At 40.9% G+C, this 18151-nt stretch overlaps 1 protein-coding gene across 5 annotated transcripts in view; it reads right to left on the minus strand.

The window, feature by feature from the left end:
- Nucleotides 1–2126: 2126 nt before the first annotated feature.
- snap47 (synaptosome associated protein 47) overlaps nt 2127–18151 on the minus strand; it is a 52793-nt gene continuing 36768 nt past the window's right edge. For 2 of the 5 annotated variants that reach the window (XM_069922140.1, XM_069922139.1), the window contains one exon: nt 4500–4857. In XM_069922140.1, coding sequence (XP_069778241.1) covers nt 4711–4857 — 147 coding nt within the window. In that variant the 3' untranslated portion in view covers nt 4500–4710. Of the gene's footprint in view, nt 2198–4412; nt 4858–18151 lie in introns of those variants that run through there. The other 3 variants (XR_011352476.1, XM_069922137.1, XM_069922143.1) reach the window with 3 other exon arrangements.

Consider the following 18151-nt stretch of genomic DNA (forward strand, 5'->3'; position numbering starts at 1 on the left):
CTGGATAGTCCCAAGACGCATAACTAGATCAATGGACAGAAACTGTTTGGCAAATGGCTGGGATGAAGCACCAGAAGGTGCCTAAATAGCAATGGATTATAGGCTAGATATTCATAGCCATTACTCAGGGAAGAGAGATTGCAAACACAAGCAATTCACACCCCATGAATTGAAGACTGACAGCAAAATATTCAAGGGTGGTGGGTTGGTAAGATACAACCAGATGGATCATGGACCAGGGATTCATGGCTACATTAAAGGAACCCAAGTGCAGAGAGTTGAGACTGTAACAAGTGACCATGAAGCAGAGATGTACTCAGATAATCAGGGAATAAGCACAGATGTTATTACCTTTTGTAAATCTCTTGAACTTGTTATAATTGTAAGGGTGATAATTTTTACAATGATTTTTTTTAAACTTTGAAAAGATGTACAAGAGAACCTGTTGAGTGGAAATTCTTAGCCAGACAACAATAGATATTATATGTACTGGGCACTTCTTGTCAGACTAGCAGCAATCACTGACAGAATATTCAAAACCAGATAACTAGGGCTCAAAAGGAAGGAACTTCCAGGGCCCTGTGGGAGTGCTGAACTTATTAACAATTGAATCAAAACCTGGAGATTTGTCCTGACATCCATAGCAAGAGACCATGAACCATCATCACTCAACCAGAAACTATGGGCTTAGGATTCAAGACAGGATAGCTGAGTAAACCAGGCACAAATAGTCAAGAATTGTGAATTTATCATCTGATATCCAGAGAAACTAGGTTGCAGACTGACAGACAAAAAGCCAGAGGCTGTGAACCAGAGCCATGCCAGATTGGCAGAGGCTGCAGACTGAAAAATTACAGCCAAATAACTACAGACCAATGGCCTATGTATCATAGCCAGTTAGCCTGGGACCAAGGATTAGAGAGAAAGTCAAGAAACTATTGGATTACAGTTCAGAAACCTCTTGTAGTATCTATATCTGTAAGGGTGAACATTTCACAATGGTTTTTGCAAAAACAAACTTTGAAAAGGTGTACAAGGGAATCTGGGAATACGGAATTCCTTTCAACTCAAACACTTGGCTTCCAATCCATTCCAAAGATCACACTTCCAAGTGAAAATTTTAAACAGTTAATAACTACAGATACATGTTCACAATAAACTACACATGTACATTCCAAAATTAATAAACTCATGCACTGAGGCAAGAATGTTATTAGGCACAGGAGGTCATTTAGCCCATCAAGTCCTTCCCCGGTCCCCTTAGAGCAATCCAGTTGTATCTACTCAAAGGATGAGGGTACAAGGATAAGGACTAAGCAATTTAGGACCAAGATGAGAAGAAACCTAGCAACTCAGAGAAATGTGAACTGGTGGAACGCCCTATCACTGAAAGTTGGTAAGGCCAGTTTGTCAGAGATATTCAAAATGAAGTCCACTCTGCCCCTTAAGGCTGAAAAGACTAGCAGGTATGGAGAGAGCAGGAATAGGGTACTGATGAAGCATGTTCAACCATGATCGTATTGAATGGTGGCACAGACTCAAAGGGCTGAACAACCTATTCCTGTACCTATAATCTAGGACTCTATTTTTTCTATCTTCAAAGCCCTGCAAGTTTATTTCACACATGTCTACCCAATGTCCTTATGAAATTATTAATCATCTTCATTCTCACCATTCTCACAGCAGGTGTATTTTAAGTCCTTCATCATAAAGGTAAAGATAAAGGTTCCATTATTGTTATGTAATACTACATTTAGAATGTAACACATGAAATTCTTTAACTTTTGTCTACTGTAAGGCAGATAGAGGGTCGCCATTTTGTCCAGCGCCCCTCACAGAAATCTTGGAGGGTGGTTTCCCCTCCAAGTACGGACCAGGCCTGAGCCTGCGTAGCTTCTGAGAATAAACAATCTCAGGAGTATTCAGGCTATTAAGCTTCTATCATATTGCCCCAGTATGATTTGGCCAAAGCCCTAAATCTGTACTCTTTAATCTTTGTACCATAGGATTTGGCTATAATAGTACAACATCTAGCACACATATTGGAAATATATGCATGTTATCTTCATATTTGTTTTGTCTCTGTCTACCTGCTCCCTTCTTTACTTCTTATAAACAGTGCTTACCCTTTTCACTTTGTGCTGAGGGCCAGGTCAGCAGGAACAATTGATCCTCATTCTGCACCCAAAAGCCTGTCCTATAACATCCAAGAATGGGCTTGTCACATTATTGCACATGGATACACAGCAAATGAGTAAACAATCATAAATATAAATGATTTAAGGTGCTTCATTAAACATAGAATTTGACTCATCGATCTGGAAGCTGTAAGAATGGTTTTAGAGACAGTTCTGTCAACCCCCATATCCATATTACAGCAAGCACACATCTCTGTAAACAAATGCCAGCACAATATTCCATTGTTAAGGAATTCAGTCCATTGCACAATTCTGGAACATCCAATTGTGCATTATAATTCGTATCAGTAATGCAGCCAATGGTTAGGAAAGAGATTAAAGTTATTCTAGAGATTCTATTAAACATTGCATGCTCATGTACAAAACTTTGTCTCCAAAGTGGCCCATTTCTATGGGCCACTTTAACTAAAGGTAAAGTGCAATATATATTCTGGATTTTATCCAAGATTGAATGGTACATCAGTTCATTTGTTCTGCTTTGTTCTTTATATAATTGAAACAAAGATGCATGCAATTTCAGTCTTGACTATATGAGAAAAGTATTGACAAAGTTAACTAGAATCAAAAGGAGAACATATTTACTTGCAAAAAGCTTTCTTAACTTCATGCATTATCCTCCTAAATGCATTTGCAGTTAACATTTAGTGGAAATATTCAGGAAATTAATCCTATAAAAGAAATACCAAACTCCCAAAAAGAAAAAGCACATATCCTCACTACTTCATCAAAATTCCTGTTGAATTCCCATAAATCATCTAAAATTACTCTGTGAGATTACTGAAATCGCACGTTGATAGAGTGTAGACCCACTAGCCCTGGATGTCATAAGCATACTAAGTAAATACAAAACTGTTTATTTAGCACACTATATACTGGAAAGAATGTCTATTAAACTTTTTTTTCAATATTGTGTGATAAAGTTGCTTCACCTAGTACTGTTATCAATGACCCCAGAGATCTAATCACCACAGCTTCACCTTCATGCAATGACCCTAAATCCTTTGCCAATTGCAGCTCAAATTACATAGAAGAAAATGTTGTCATTGTATTTTGGGTTTTAATCCTCTCTATCACCATCTTCAGCTCTCACCCCAACATCCCCAACAAGCAGAGTACGTTCATTCAGTGAAAATATGATCAGATTCTGTCCATTTATAGATATTCCATTAGCTTTAAGTTTCTAATCATTACATTAATCTGATGAGACTAAACCTAGATTGATTTGTGGGTTTTTCTGTTTCTGTGCAGCAGGAAGTTAGACAGGGGCCAATTCCATTCCAAAGTTGGTCAGCACACAACATTCATCCAATATGGGGGCTATCAATCCTTACATCAAAGCCAATTCCATTCCAAAGTTGGTCAGCACGCAACATTCATTCAATATGGGGGCTATCAATCCTTACATCAAAGCCAATTTACTCAATGTCCTTTAATAGAGAGTTAAATCTCAAGGCTGATTATCATCTTTCCCTCACAAATATATTTCTCATTATTCTGCAGGCCCCCATCTTTCCTCTACCAGGCGTCTAATGTCTCGACACCCACTTCCCCACTCTCCAAGTCACTGCTTTATTATTCAATTCCTACTTTATTCTTGATAAAGAGTCCCAACCCGCATTGTCGACTCTTTCTATCCTTGGGTGCTGCTCAATTCGCTGAATCCCTCTGGCTTCTCATCATTTGCTACTGCCCTAATAATTAAGTAAACCACAGCCTCTGAGCCATGAGGTAAAGAACTCATCATAGCATCTGAAATCTGAAATTGGAGGCCAGCTCCATTATAATTTTAAAAATGTTTTGGATCTCACTAGAAAATACAATCCTTACTCATTCAGATGCTGCTTGTCCCACTGTGTTATTGGCACATACTATCAACATTTTGTATCTTAGCAGGCAAGATTGGCCAGGCAAAACTGGAGAAGGAAGCAATACTTTGGCAGTGGAATTTGTCAATTTGTCTCAGCATTAAATTTCAGGGCATATAGCCATCAGTGTCACAGCAACGTGCAAGCAAGAGAGGGTAAACAATCTCAAGGAGCACTTTTATCTGTATTTTTCATAATGCTAAATGATTCTTGCAGTCAATATGGATTTTAAACAAGCTACATTTTATAGGCTGCAGAAAGAACAGCATCTGAATTTGTAAGAACCTTCCAAGCGTTAACTATCATTACAGCTCAACTTTCATAACTTTTTGAAATAAAACAAACTGACAACAGCAGATTTCTTGCACATCTTTGGATCCTTGGGTGTCAGTGGTGAGACCTCTTAAAGCCAAGACAAGAGAACAGAGGCCACAGATCTTTGCAGCAATTTACATGAATACGTCAACAGTCCTATGCCAGGTACAGATAAGCATGGCTTCAGGAATTGGTGAGAATAAATGTACACCGTACAGTACTGATGGCCATCCAGAGCCGACTTTGAAGCATTCTGTCCATATATTGAAATTCTGATTAAGAGAGGGTCAATGAATGCAACTCAGCTCTGTACCACCTGGTCAGCTCAGATCCTATAAAAGTTTCCGTATTCGCTTGTTACTGGTGTTTATCCGGGATGTCGCTTGGTCTGCTGAAGGGCCAATTATATCCAGCACTTCATTCTGGCGTTCCAGCTCAGCCTCCGTGTCCAGCGCAATACACTTCAGTTTCTGCAGGATCTAAAAGAAAATTAGGATAGCAATAAATCATTCCTTAGGTGCAGTATCACAATGGTATTGACCGTTATTGTTCACATACCTTGCAGCATTCTGGAGCTGAAGCCTCAGTGTTCAGCATTTCAAAGGGCTTTGTGAAATGACTGAGTATATGAGAAGAAATTAAAAGCACAAGCATGACAAAATGAGGATAGAAAAGCAGAGAAGGGAATTCCAGAGTGCAGGGCCTTGACAGCTTGAAGTTGAGAAGAGATTCAGAGGTGTAATGGGTGCAAGCCAGAACCTAGACTTTTGAAATGTTGACCGCATTTATAGAGCAGCTCAGTGAGACTCCAAAAGGTTGCACAATTCAATAAGTGAAAAAAATGTTCACTTATTCTTGTGAATGCTGGTCAGCCATAAGGTATAATATAGTAATATATGATAGCAACTTGCATTTATTTGATATAGAACAACAAAACTAGATACTTAAGTTCTCAGCAAATAAAAATCATAGAATCAAAAAATGACTAAAATGGATGAAGCCTTGCAGTCGTGGTTGGTGTAGAAGTTACCACAACACCTTTGCAGTGTCAGTGATTGGGACCAGGGTTCAAATCTCGTGCTGTTTGTAAGGAGTTTGTATGTTCTCCCTTTGTCTGCGTGAGTTTTCCCCGGGGCTCCGGTTTCCTACAACCGTTCAAAATGTACTGGGGGTATAGGTTAATTGGGTGTAAATTGGGCAGCACAGATTCGTGGGCCGAAATGGTCTGTTACCATGCTTTATGTCTAAATATTTAAAAAATTAAAAGATATTAGCCAATGCTTCACTTATCAAATGGAATCTATTAAAGACAGGACTTGAAAGAAGAACGTAATCTATCAGGACACCATGCTACAGTGGTGCAAGTGGACAATTCAATGACTTAGTACCACAGTTATGTACAGTTAGTTCAGTGGTCAGCACAATGCTATTACAATGCCAGGTTAGAATCCAGCACTGTCTGCAATGAGTTTGTATGTTCTCCTCGTGTCCGTGCGAGTTTCCTCTGGGTGCTCTGGTTTCCTCCCATATTCCAAAGATATATAGGGGGAGTAGGTTAATTGGTCCACAGGCATGGGCTTATTTGCCAAAAGGGCATGTTACCGGGCTGCATCTCCAAATTTTAAAAAAAACACTGGGTTGCTATTTGGCTCCCATTTTTAAAATTCATTGGCAATTGGACCAGTGGACAACCTCTAAGGATGCATTGCCAATATGTACAAAATTAATATACAAATACTGTTCTGTTGTTTGTTCTTAAACTTAAGAATTATTGACTTATGCAACAATTTATTTAAATTCAAATCAAAGTAAAGATTATTCAAGTCAATGAATTGAAATTCCTATTTGAATTTGGTCTCTAGTACAACTCTGCAGGCACAGTGAAAATTACTGGGAGTCAGATCAGTAATAAACATTAGAATCCACTGGTGTTTTATAGGTACAAGTGCTGGTCAAGGCCCTTGGATAATTCCTGTGCCCCTTCAATAAATGGTAAAAAAAAAAGAACCTGCATATTTATCTATCCATCTTGGCTACCTGGGCAAGGGGTTAAGACTTCCTTGACTCAGCTGAGGTTAAAATCTTTGGCTTGCGTTCAGGTGCCATTCTTCAGAAAAAAATTCAAATCTAAATCTTCTTGTCTGCTCTGGTAGCTCAAATAATTTCAAGGGCTTAAGCTTGTGGGCTTAGAGCCAGGCTAATAGAACATAAAACATCACAGCATAGGTCAGGACCTTCAGCCCTAGATATTATGCTAATCTATATACTCCTACCAAAAAAAATACTAAACCCTTTCTACCTATCTCTCTTTCATCCACATGCCTGTCTAAGAGTCTCTTAAGTACCCTAAATGTTTCAGCCTCCACCACTGCCAAGACATTTCAGGCACCCATGACTGTGTAAAAAAAAACTTACCTCTGATGTCTCCCCTAAACTTTCCTCCCTTCACTTAGTACAGATGTCCTCTGGTATTTGCTAATCCCACCCTAGGAAAAAGGTCCTGGCTGTCTACCTTATCTATGCCTCTCAGAATCTCATAGACCTTTAGGTCTCCTCTCATCCTTCTTCACTCTAAAGAAAAAAGTCCTAGCTTTGCTAACCTTGCCTCATAAGACTTATTTTCCAAATCAGGCAACATGCTGGTAAACTCTGCACCCTGTCCATAGCTTCCACATCTTTCTAAAGATGAGGTGGCCAGAACTGAACACATACTCTAAGTGTGGTCTCACCAGAGATTTGTAGAGTTGCAACATGACCTCTAGACTTTTGAACTCAATCCCCCTATTAATGAAGCCTAGCATCCCATAGGTTTTCTTAACTATCCTACCAACCTGTGCAGCAACCTTGAGAGATATATGGATTTGGACCCCAAGGTCCCTCTGTTCATCCACACTCTTAGGTAACAAATCATTAACCCTGTACTCAGTCTTCTGGTATATCCTTCCAAAATGCATCACGTCACACTTATCCAGATTGAACTTCATCTACCACTTTTCCACCCAACTCTGCATCCTGTCTATATCCTCTTGTAACCTTTGATAAAGTTCAGCTCCATCCACAACTCCTCCAACCTTTGTATCATCTGCGAACTTAATGAACCATCCTTCCATTTCTTCATCTAGGTCATATATAAAAATCACAAAGAGCAGAAGTCACATAACAGATCCCTGTAGAACTCCACTGGTCACTGACCTGCAGACAGAATACGTTCCACCCACAACTTCTCTCTTCTTTTCTTAGGCAAAGCAATTTTTAATCCTCACAGCCAAAGGTCATGGATCCCATGCCTCAGGACTTTCTGAACAAGTCTCTCATGGGGAACCTTGTCAAACTCCATATATGTATCAACTGCCCAACCTTCATCAATTTGTTTTGTTAACAACTCCAAAAACTCAGTTAGGCTTGTGAGGAAGGGCATTCCCCTCTCAAACCCATGCTATCCCTGAGATGACTGAATTCTTCCAAATGCTCATAAATCCTGACCTTCAGAATCCTCTCCAACAGTTTTCACATCATTGACAAGACTCGTTGGTCCCAGGATTCTCCTTATTACCTTTTTTTTAAAAAAAAAACAGGGGGACCACATTTGCTATTCCCCAATCCTCTGGTATCTCTTCTGCAACCTGCAGAAGGCCATCTCTGAAGCAAAGTGACAATTCCAGAGGAAGCTAGAGACAGACCAGTCTGTCACAGAGAGTGCAGGCCATTATAGCCTACAAAGTGAGGGCAAACACTATAGATGACTGTGATGCTTCATTACCCAATGAGCTGAACATCTTCCATGCCTGCTTTGAGAAGAACAACCAAAAAGAGCCCACTAGAATCCCTAAAAAGACCCTGTGACATTTTTCAGAACATCATTCAAGAGGGTGAATTCTTGAAAGGCATCAGGCCCTAACAGTGTTCCTGGCAGGGTACAGAAAATCTCCCCCAATCATTTTCAACCTCTCATTGCTGCAGTCAGAGGTTCCTACCTGCTTCAAAAGGACATCAATCATCCCAGTATCCAAGAAGAGAAGTGTGAGCATCCTCAACAACTACCGCCCAGAAAACTAACTTCTATCATGGCCAAAATTAACATGTACCTAAGCAAAGGTACCCATTGCAATTCACCCATCATCACAATCGCTCCACAGCAGAAACAATATCACTGGCTCTCCACTCAATTCTGGATCGCCTCAAAAACAGAAATTCATACATACAGCTGCTCTTCATCGACTACAGATCGGCCTTCAATACCTCAGTGCTGGTCAAGAAGCTACAAACTCTAGGCCTCTGTACCCCCACCTCTGCAATTAGATCCTTGACTTTCTCATTGGAAGACCACAGTCACTACAAATTGGAAACAATGTCTCCACCTCACTGATCATCAACACAGGTGCACCTCAAAGATGTGTGCTTAGTCTACTACTCATTATACACCCAAGACTTTGTAGCCAGGCACAATTCCAATACTATCTACAAGTTTATCAACGGAACCACAAACTGCAATGAAGAAGCGTACAGGAGGGAGATAGATCAGCTCTTTGAGTGATATCACAACAACAACCTTGCGCTCAACGTTAGCAAAGCCAAGGAAATTAGTGTGGACTTCAGGAGGGAGTCAGAGGAATATGACTTTGTCCTCATCGAGGGCTCAGTTGTGGAGAGGGTCAAGAATGTCAAATTCCCAGCTATATAATCACACCTCAAAAGCTTTATAAATTGAAATTGAGTCCATCAGGTAAATGTTTTTGATGTGGACAGGAAAATAGAACCTTCTTAAACTCCACATGGACATGGTCTAAATTAACTAAGTTTTGGACTAACTTGATAGTTTTTTTCAAAGCAAGTAACGGGGATTTTGTTTCCTCGAAACCCCGTATTATTTTTATTGGGAGATTTATCTGTTATACCTTCAGATTCAAATATTAGCTGGCCTCAAAGAATTTTTTAAAATTGCATTAGCAGTTGCTGGAAAATGTATTGTGGTTTCATGGAAATTAGAAACTGATTTAATGCTGGAACGCTGGTATAATGAAATTCAAGGTTGTATTCCTCTTGAACGAATTACATAATTTGAGAAATAGGTTTAAAGATGTTTTTGAAGATCTGGTCTCCATACATGCAAATAACAGGCCAGTCTGTTCTGTGATTCCTTTATTCACTCTCCAACCTCATTTTAATGTTAAGATACTATTTTTTCAATATACTTTCTCTTTTTATCAGCATTATATTTTTTGAAATAAGTATTAAGTAGTGAAATAATCTTTTGGACTCTCTCTTGTAATATGATATCTAATTATTGGTACTAATGTATTAGTATGGGAAGGAGAATCCTCGTTGACTATGCAATATTTATAATATATTCATTGCTAACTATTAGAAATGATATTTCTATATATAATTCCTTGTAACATATTAGTCGAAGAGTATTTCTTCTCTCTTTATTTTATTTTTTTTTCTATGGGATCTTTTCTTTCGTAGGAGGGTGTGGGGTGGGGGTGGGAGGGAGTAAAACTATTAAAAAATTGTCATGTATGAGAAAAAATGGATTGTATATCAAATGCTTTGTAATACATGTGTTAATAAATTTAAAAAATTTTAAACTTCAAATTCCTGGGTGTCAACATCTCCGAGGATTTGTCCTGTAGCCTTCACGTTGATGCAATTACAAAGAAGGCCCACCAGTGGCTATATTTTTTGAGGCATCTCAAAAACTTCTACAGGTGTACCATGGAGAGCATTCTGGCTGGTTGCATCATTGTCTGGTATGGAGGTGCCAACGTTCAAGACAAGAAAAAACTCCAGAGGGTTGTTCCCTTGGCCTGCAACATCACAGGCACCAGACTTCACTCCATCAAGGATATCTACATGAAGCAGAGTTTTTAAAAAAAGCAGCCTCTATCCTCAAAGACCCCCACCACCCAGGCCATGCCCTCTTCACTCTGCTACCATGGGGAAGGAGGTACAGGAGCCTAAAGACAAGCACTCAGCAGCACAGGGACAGCTTCTTCACCACTGCCGTCAAGCTCCTGAATGATCAATGAACCAAATATACTTCCTTACTTTTCGTGCACTTGTGGCGACCAACACATTTGGTGTTCAGGCAAACCAGCTCCGATTGTAACAGGTGCGTGGTTGGAGCAGCCTACACCAAGATGGTGCCAGGCACCTTCCCTTTCCCCTCAAAGAAAGGGTTCACACACACAAGGTACGAATAGCTGCCAGTCAGTGACGCAGCTTCCAGTTCCCAACGCCGAGAACAGAGAGAGGCTTTAAAATGCTGAGCGAGCAAACAATAAAGCAGCGAGTTTTGGAACAAACCTGTCGACTGTCAGTCTCATTATTTGCTCCATAGCGCAAATGCTACATTGATGACCCCAACGGTCCAAAAGGTATTTTGGACCCAACATCATGGATACAGCAGCAGTGAATGACGTTAGGTTAAAACTTTCTACCTTCTGGATGCTGTGATCCTGCACTTGGTTCAGTCAAGCAGAGACACAGTTCCAGACAAACAACATCAGACTCCGTGAAGTACTTCCACATGGTGAATTCCTTGGACCAAGAAACCACTGCCCGGGTAGATGACTTCATCCATGCCCCACCAGAGGAAGACAAATATGCAGCATTGAAAGCGCTGCTGCTCACTACCTTCAGTCTCTCCAGACACGAAAGAGCAGCCAGGCTGATGCACCTCGATGATCTGGCAACAGGATACCATCAGCTTTAATGGACGAAATGCTAGCTCTGGCAGAGGGACACAAGCCCGGTCTCATTTTCGAACAGGCATTCCTTGAGCAATTGCCCGACAACATCCGCCTGATGCTGGTTGATGCAGACTTTAGCAACCCCTGCAAGGTAGCAGCCCGAGCAGACATCCTCTGGAAAACCAGAAGGGAGAATGAAGCTGCCGTCAGCCAGGTGTCCAGAACAAGGACCCCACAGCCAGCCAAGCCCAATGGGACACAGGAGTGCCAGCAACCCCAACGGAAGAAGGATGACACAAAGGATCCATGGTGCTTCTACCATCAGAGATGGGGTATAGAAGCCCACCACTGCCGACTACCCTGCTCATTTCAGGGAAACACCACGGCCAGCCGCCGCTGATGGCTTTAGAGGCTGTTCACCCAGACAGCCGGTTACATATGTGAGACAAAAGCTCCAGGTGCCGTTTCCTCATGGACAAGGGGACAGAAATCAGCGTTAACCCATCTACCACACTAGAAACAAGGACCAGACAGCATGGACCCACCTTGAGAACCACAAACAACAGCTCCATACGGACCTACAGCAAATGTAAGGTCCAACTACAACTCGGCGCCAACACATTTAAACGGGACGACATTGGCCATTGTGGACAAACCACTCCTGGTGGCAGACTTTCTTAGGGCCCATTGTTTGCTGGTCGACCTGAAGGTTCAGAGGCTGGTCCACGTCGAAACTTTTCAGGTAAGCCAGACTACCTGCACCGCACGTGGACTCAGTCGCATTGTCCAGCGATGAGTACAGCAGGCTCCTTGCCAAATTCCCATCAGTACTCAAACCACAGTTCACCTCAACCATGCTGAAACACCCATCATCACTCAAGGGCAAGGGCTAGAAGACTAACCCCGGATAAATTCCATCTGGCCAAAGAGGAGTTCAGGCGCATGGAAGAGGTCGGGATTGTCCGCAGGTCCAACAACCCCCCGCTACACATGGTGCCGAAGTCAGCTGAGGGTTGGCGGCTGTGTGGGGACTATAGATAGCTGAATGAAGACTTTGCAGCTAACCTACATGGAACTGGTATCTTCTCAAAAGTCAACCTGGTACGTGGCTACCATCAAATCCCGGTGCAGCCAGAGAACATCCAGGAAACGACTTTGATCACCCTCTTTGGCCTGTTTGAGTTTCTGCAGATGCCTTTCAAGGTTTAAAAACATGGCACATACTTTTCAGTGCCTTATGGATGCAGTGGGGCTGGGATTTGGATTTCCTATTTAGATACCTAGACCACATCCTGATCACCAGCAGGAACCATATGGAGCACTTATCCCACCTCTGCCAGCTGTATACCCAACTGAGCAAGTTTAGACTGACCATTAACCCTGCCAAATGCCAGTTTGGGTGGACAACCATGATTTCTTGGTCCACAGGATCTCAAAGGACAGCGCGAATCCTCTGCCAAACAAGGTAGAATCATCCGACAGTTCACAGGCCTACTGCAGTCAAAGGGTTGCAGGAATTTCTGGGCATGGTAAACTTCGACCATCGCCCTTCCCCTCAGCAGCTAGCATCATGCAACTACTGTTCACCCTGATGTCAGGTAAAAGGAAAGACTTCACTTGGAACCCAGAGGCTGAAGCAGCTTTTGTCCAAATGAAGGAGGCCCTGGCAAACACTGCCATGCTAGTACACCCCAGGACCGATGTTTTGACAGCCCTCACAGTGGACATATCAAACACAGCAATCAGTGAAGTTCTGGAACAACTCATGGATGGACACTGAAAACCTTTGGCCTTCTTTAGTAGACATTTAAGACCTCCCTAGTTGAAATACAATGCTTTCGACAGAGAGCTGTTAGTACTCTACCTGGCAACCGACACTTCAGATACTTTCTGGAAGGTAGACTGTTTACAGATTTCACCAACCACAAGCCCCTAACCTTTGCGTTCACCTAGGTATCAGACCCCTGGTCAGCCTGGCATCAGTGGCACCTTTTGTATATATTAGAGTTCACGACAGTGATCCAGCACGTCTCCAGTAAACACGTTCTATCCAGGCCAACCATCCAAGCATTGGCACAGGCCATTAACTACTCGGGGCTATCAGAGGCGCAATGAGAAGACACACAGCTACAGGACCACAGTCTCAGGCCTGCAGCTGCAGGATCTATCCTTAGGTTCAAGTGAGCAGACTCTTCTTTGCGATATAGTCACAGGCCAACCCCACCCAATCATCCCAGTAGCCAGGAGGTGGCATGTACTTGACTCCATACACGGCCAAACACACCCCTCCATCCAAACCACAGTCTGTATGATATCCAGTCAGTTTGCTTGGCACCGCCTCAAAAATAGTCAGCGACTGCGCAAGGACAGGGACTCAGTGACAGATAGCTAAAGTCCAGAGGTGTACTAAAGACCCCCCGCAGCTGTTCGAACCCACCACCCACAGATTCAACCACATCCACGTCAACATTGTAGGGCAACTGCCAGTATCACGGGTAGCATGGTACCTCCTCACCATGGTGGACCATTTCACGAGATGGTCAGAGGCAGTTTCTCTCACAGACACTACCACCGAATCTGCACCAGGGCACTAGTCACATCTTGGATAGCACATTTCGGCATCCCAGCCAATATCACATCAGACAGAGGAACCCAGTTCACATCAAGTCTGTGGGCTGCCATATCCAACTTGTTGGGGACCCAACTACATCACACCACACTTGAAATCGGCACTTATGGCCAGGCTGAAAGGCTTAAATAGGGTGGATGAGCTCCCCTGCGTCCTACTCAGGATCTGCTCAGCACCGAAAGAAGACCCGCAAGCTTCTTCAGCCAAACTGGTCTACGGAACCCCCTGGCAGTCCCCGGCTAGTTCCTTCCTGCCCCAAGGGGGAAAGAAGCAGAGACCACGGCGGCCCTGAGCAAGCTCCACGAAAGGTTGGGTAACTTGGCACCCATCCCAACACGAACGAACACCGACCTCTCTTCCCAGACAATTAAAGGACTGTGAGTATGTCTTTGTTAGAAGGGGTGCACACTGGCCACCACTGCAGTGGCTACATGAAGGGCATTTTAGACTAGTAAAAAAATAATGGGTCTACGTTTGTGTTGGACATGGGGGGGGTGAAGAGGTGGTGTTCATGATTGACCGATTAAAGCCGACGCTTGTGAACTTGGGCATTTTAGACTAGTAAAAAAATAATGGGTCTACGTTTGTGTTGGACATGGGGGGGTGAAGAAGTGGTGTTCATGATTGACCGATTAAAGCCGACGCTTGTGAACTTGGAAAAGCCGGTCAAAGTGCAAGCACCCAAGTGTAGAGGCAAGCCGTCCAAAGAGAAGAAAGTACAGACTTTGGGTTGTGGGGGGTGAGATTGTCAGTTCGGGGGGAGGGGGTGAAAAGAGGCGGGGTGGCGTTGTGTGGTGACCAACACATTTGGTGTTCAGGTGAACTGGCTCCAATTGTAATGCACAAACGGTCGGAGCAGCCTACATCAAGATGGCACCGGGCATCTTCCCTTTCCCCTCCAGGAAAGGCCCCACACGGGCCAAGTATGAATAGCTGCCAGTCAGTAATGCAACTTCTAGTTCCCAAAACGAGAACAGGGAGTACCTTTAAAACACTCAGCGAGCAAACAATAAAGCAGCAAGTTTTGGAACGAACATGTCAACTGCCGGTCTCGTTATTTGCTCCGTAGCGCGAACACTACACACTATTATTTTTAGTTTTCATAGTAATGTTATAAGGTGGTCTAAATATCAAGACGCTACTGCAAAACACCGAATTTCATGGCAACAAAGAGGATACAAAGATAATAGCCAAAACCCAGCTATCTGTTCCCTTCTTTCCCTCAGCAACCTGGGATATATTGCATCTGGCCCTGAGGACTTATGAATCTTAATGTTTTTAAGAAGATCCAACACTTCTTCCTTCCTAATCTCAACATGGCCCAGCACACAAGCTTGTTCTATTCTGTTCTCACCTTGATGAAGGTCCTTTTCTCCGGTGAATCATGAAGGATTCATTTAGGAGTTCCCCAATCTCCTCTACCTCCCTTATCCCTACCTTCACTCTCATCATCATATACACAGAGAACACCTTGGGGTTCTCCTTAATTCTACTTGCCAAGGCCTTCTCATGCTCCCTTCAAGTTCTGCCAAGTCCTTTCTTCAGTTCCTTCCTGGCTACCATATAATTCTCATGAAGTCTTCTTATGAGGCTTCCTAACTCTTAACTAGCTTTGTCTAATCCACACATTGATTATCTAATTCTAATCCCCAATAATTTAATGACAATCTATTTCAAACTGTCCATCTTTATTACCTCTTCAGAGCCATTCTGTATTTTTAGACATACATTAAGTCTCCTTATAGCTTTCTTTATGTTGAAAAATTCCGTTATATCATGTAATTGTCAAATTTGGTGTTGACTTTTAAACGAGTGAGACTTTTTTTTTAATTTTTTATTTTATACACTCATGTTTTATGAATAATATAGATCAATCTTCTCCTTTTACAGAGCACTTTGTATCATCTTTTTTCCCTTACCCCATCCACCCCAAATTAAAATGAGTGAAACTTTTGACCTTAATAAGTACCTGTATCATTCAAGGTGTCAGGGTATGGATAGCATGGACTTGGCGATAATTCTGCAGTCGGGGTGTTGGAAGCTCAGATAGGCAGGCAGTCAATGAGCAGGAAGTTGGGGCAAGGATCCACGGTCAAGGCGTCAGGAGCTCGAATAGGCAGATATTCAGGGCACAGATCCACAATCAGGGCATTGGGAACTTGCATAAGTGGGCAGCCAGGGCGCTGGGAGTTCAGATTGGTGGGCAGCTGGAGTCAAAAATAAGGGGTTCGACTTTTACACGGGTCATAGGAAAACACCCAATTTTCAGGCCAAAAAAGTCGGGGGGAGGGGGTGTTTACCATTACATGGTATCAACAATTACACAAGTATATAAGGTACTGTGTTGATGAGATTCATTTACAATTGCATCTTCAGAACAATAGGTACTTCTTCACTTCAGATTGTTTGACTTGTAATCCAAGAAGTTACACATTTCGTTTGGTCTCTCATTTATTGGTATGATTAGGGCTCTGTATAATGGTCCGAAAGCTAGAATTGTTACTAATGGTTTGCTTTCAGAATCCTTTAATTTAACAAGATCTACTAGACAAGCATGTCCATTATCACCCGCCTTGTTTGCTTTAGTTATTGAACCTCTAGCACAATTAATACGTCAGAATGATAGTATCAAAGGTATGAGAGTCTTGAATGAAGATTATAAAATAAATTTATTTGCGGATGACGTTTTGCTGTATTTGGTGGATCCTGATGTTTCTCTGCCAGCACTTCAAGATTCCTTAGAGATTTATGGTCAATTATCTGGTTATAAAGTTAATTGGACTAAAAGTGAAATTTTATCAATTAGTAAAGATGATTATTCAATGTTTAGAAATATTACGAATTTGAAGTGGACGAAACAAATTAAATATTTGGGAATTAATGTTAATATTGACTACCAAAATTTATATTCACTTAATTATCTTCCTTTAATGAAGAAGATTAAAGCAGATTTAGTTAAATGGAAAGATTTACCTTTGGGTTTATTAGGAAGAATTAATACTATAAAAATGAATATTTTTCCTCGTATACAATATTTATTTCAATCAATTCCTTGTTGTTTACAAAAAAGATTTTTTAAGGATTTATATAAAGTAATTAGGGATTTTTTGTGGAAAGGAAAATTTCCTAGGGTGGCGTTGAAATAATTGATGTGGGATTTTCAATTTGGAAGGTTACGGGTACCTAACTTTCAATTTTATTATGAAGCAGCTCAATTTAGATTTCTTAGCGCATTAATGGCCACACAAGATACGCCTAATTGGGCACAGATAGAATTGGCAGTTATTTCTGAAAAATCTTCGAATGAATTTTTATTTCGATGGAATAAAAATTTGTTACGAACTTATGATGTACCAATATTGAAACATTTAATGAATTTATGGACAAGTAAATTACATAAAATGGGATTGAAAAATAAGTGGTCGGGAAGATTACCATTATATAATAATCAACTTGTTCCTTTCACGGTATCTAATACTATTTTGAAACAATGGGAGGAGAAAGGAATACATAATTTATCTGACTTTTTTAGAAGGTAATTTTTGTTCTTTTGTAGAATTGCAAAAGAGATTTGATATAAGTGGTTATTCTATATTTGTGTATTATCAGTTAAGATCTTTGGTAAAACAGGTATGCGGTCGTCAAATGAATTTATTGTCAGAAACTGATTTTGAGAAATATGTGCTCTCATTTCCAAAAAAGGGTTATATATCAGGTTTGTATCGTATTTTGTTGGAAAGTGAAAGTAAAATAGATTGGGATAAAGATAAAATGAAATGGGAATAAGATTTAAGTTTAACAATAACTGAAGAAGAATGGTCTGAAATCTGCCGTAATAGTGTTCGAAAATTGATTAATGCTAGATTGGCGATGATTAATTAGTTTTATACATCAATTATATTTAACACCCGAAAAATTAAAAAAATTTAGTTTTAGTAAGTCAGATCTTTGTTTTCGTTGTGATCAGGTTTCTGGTACTTTTTTTTTTACATGCTGTTTGGTTGTGTGATCGGTTACAACAATTTTGGAAAGGTATTCAATCTGTATTTAATAATCTATATAATCTTCATATTGTATTAGACCCTGATATATTTTTATTAGGGAATATGCAACCGTTGATTGATTTAGAATTAGATAATTACCAGATCTCTTTTATTTACTTAGCGCTGGCAGCGGCCAAGAAATGTATAGCGATTACTTGGAAGAATAGAAATGTATTGTCTTTAGATAGGTGGTATTCAGAGATGAAGTTTTGTTTGGTTATGGAAAGAATATCTTTTTCTATACAAGATAAGATGTCTTTTTATGAGTTTAAGTGGACCCCATTTATTGATTATACACAATTTAAATAAGTTTGAATTAATCATTTTTTTTCTTTAAAAAAACTTTTTTTAATTATATATTTTTTCTATATGTTTTCTTTTTTTCTTTCTTTTTTTTCTTCTTTTCTAG

Source organism: Narcine bancroftii, chromosome 2, assembly GCF_036971445.1.
Source record: "Narcine bancroftii isolate sNarBan1 chromosome 2, sNarBan1.hap1, whole genome shotgun sequence".
NCBI classification, from domain to species: Eukaryota; Metazoa; Chordata; class Chondrichthyes; order Torpediniformes; family Narcinidae; genus Narcine; species Narcine bancroftii.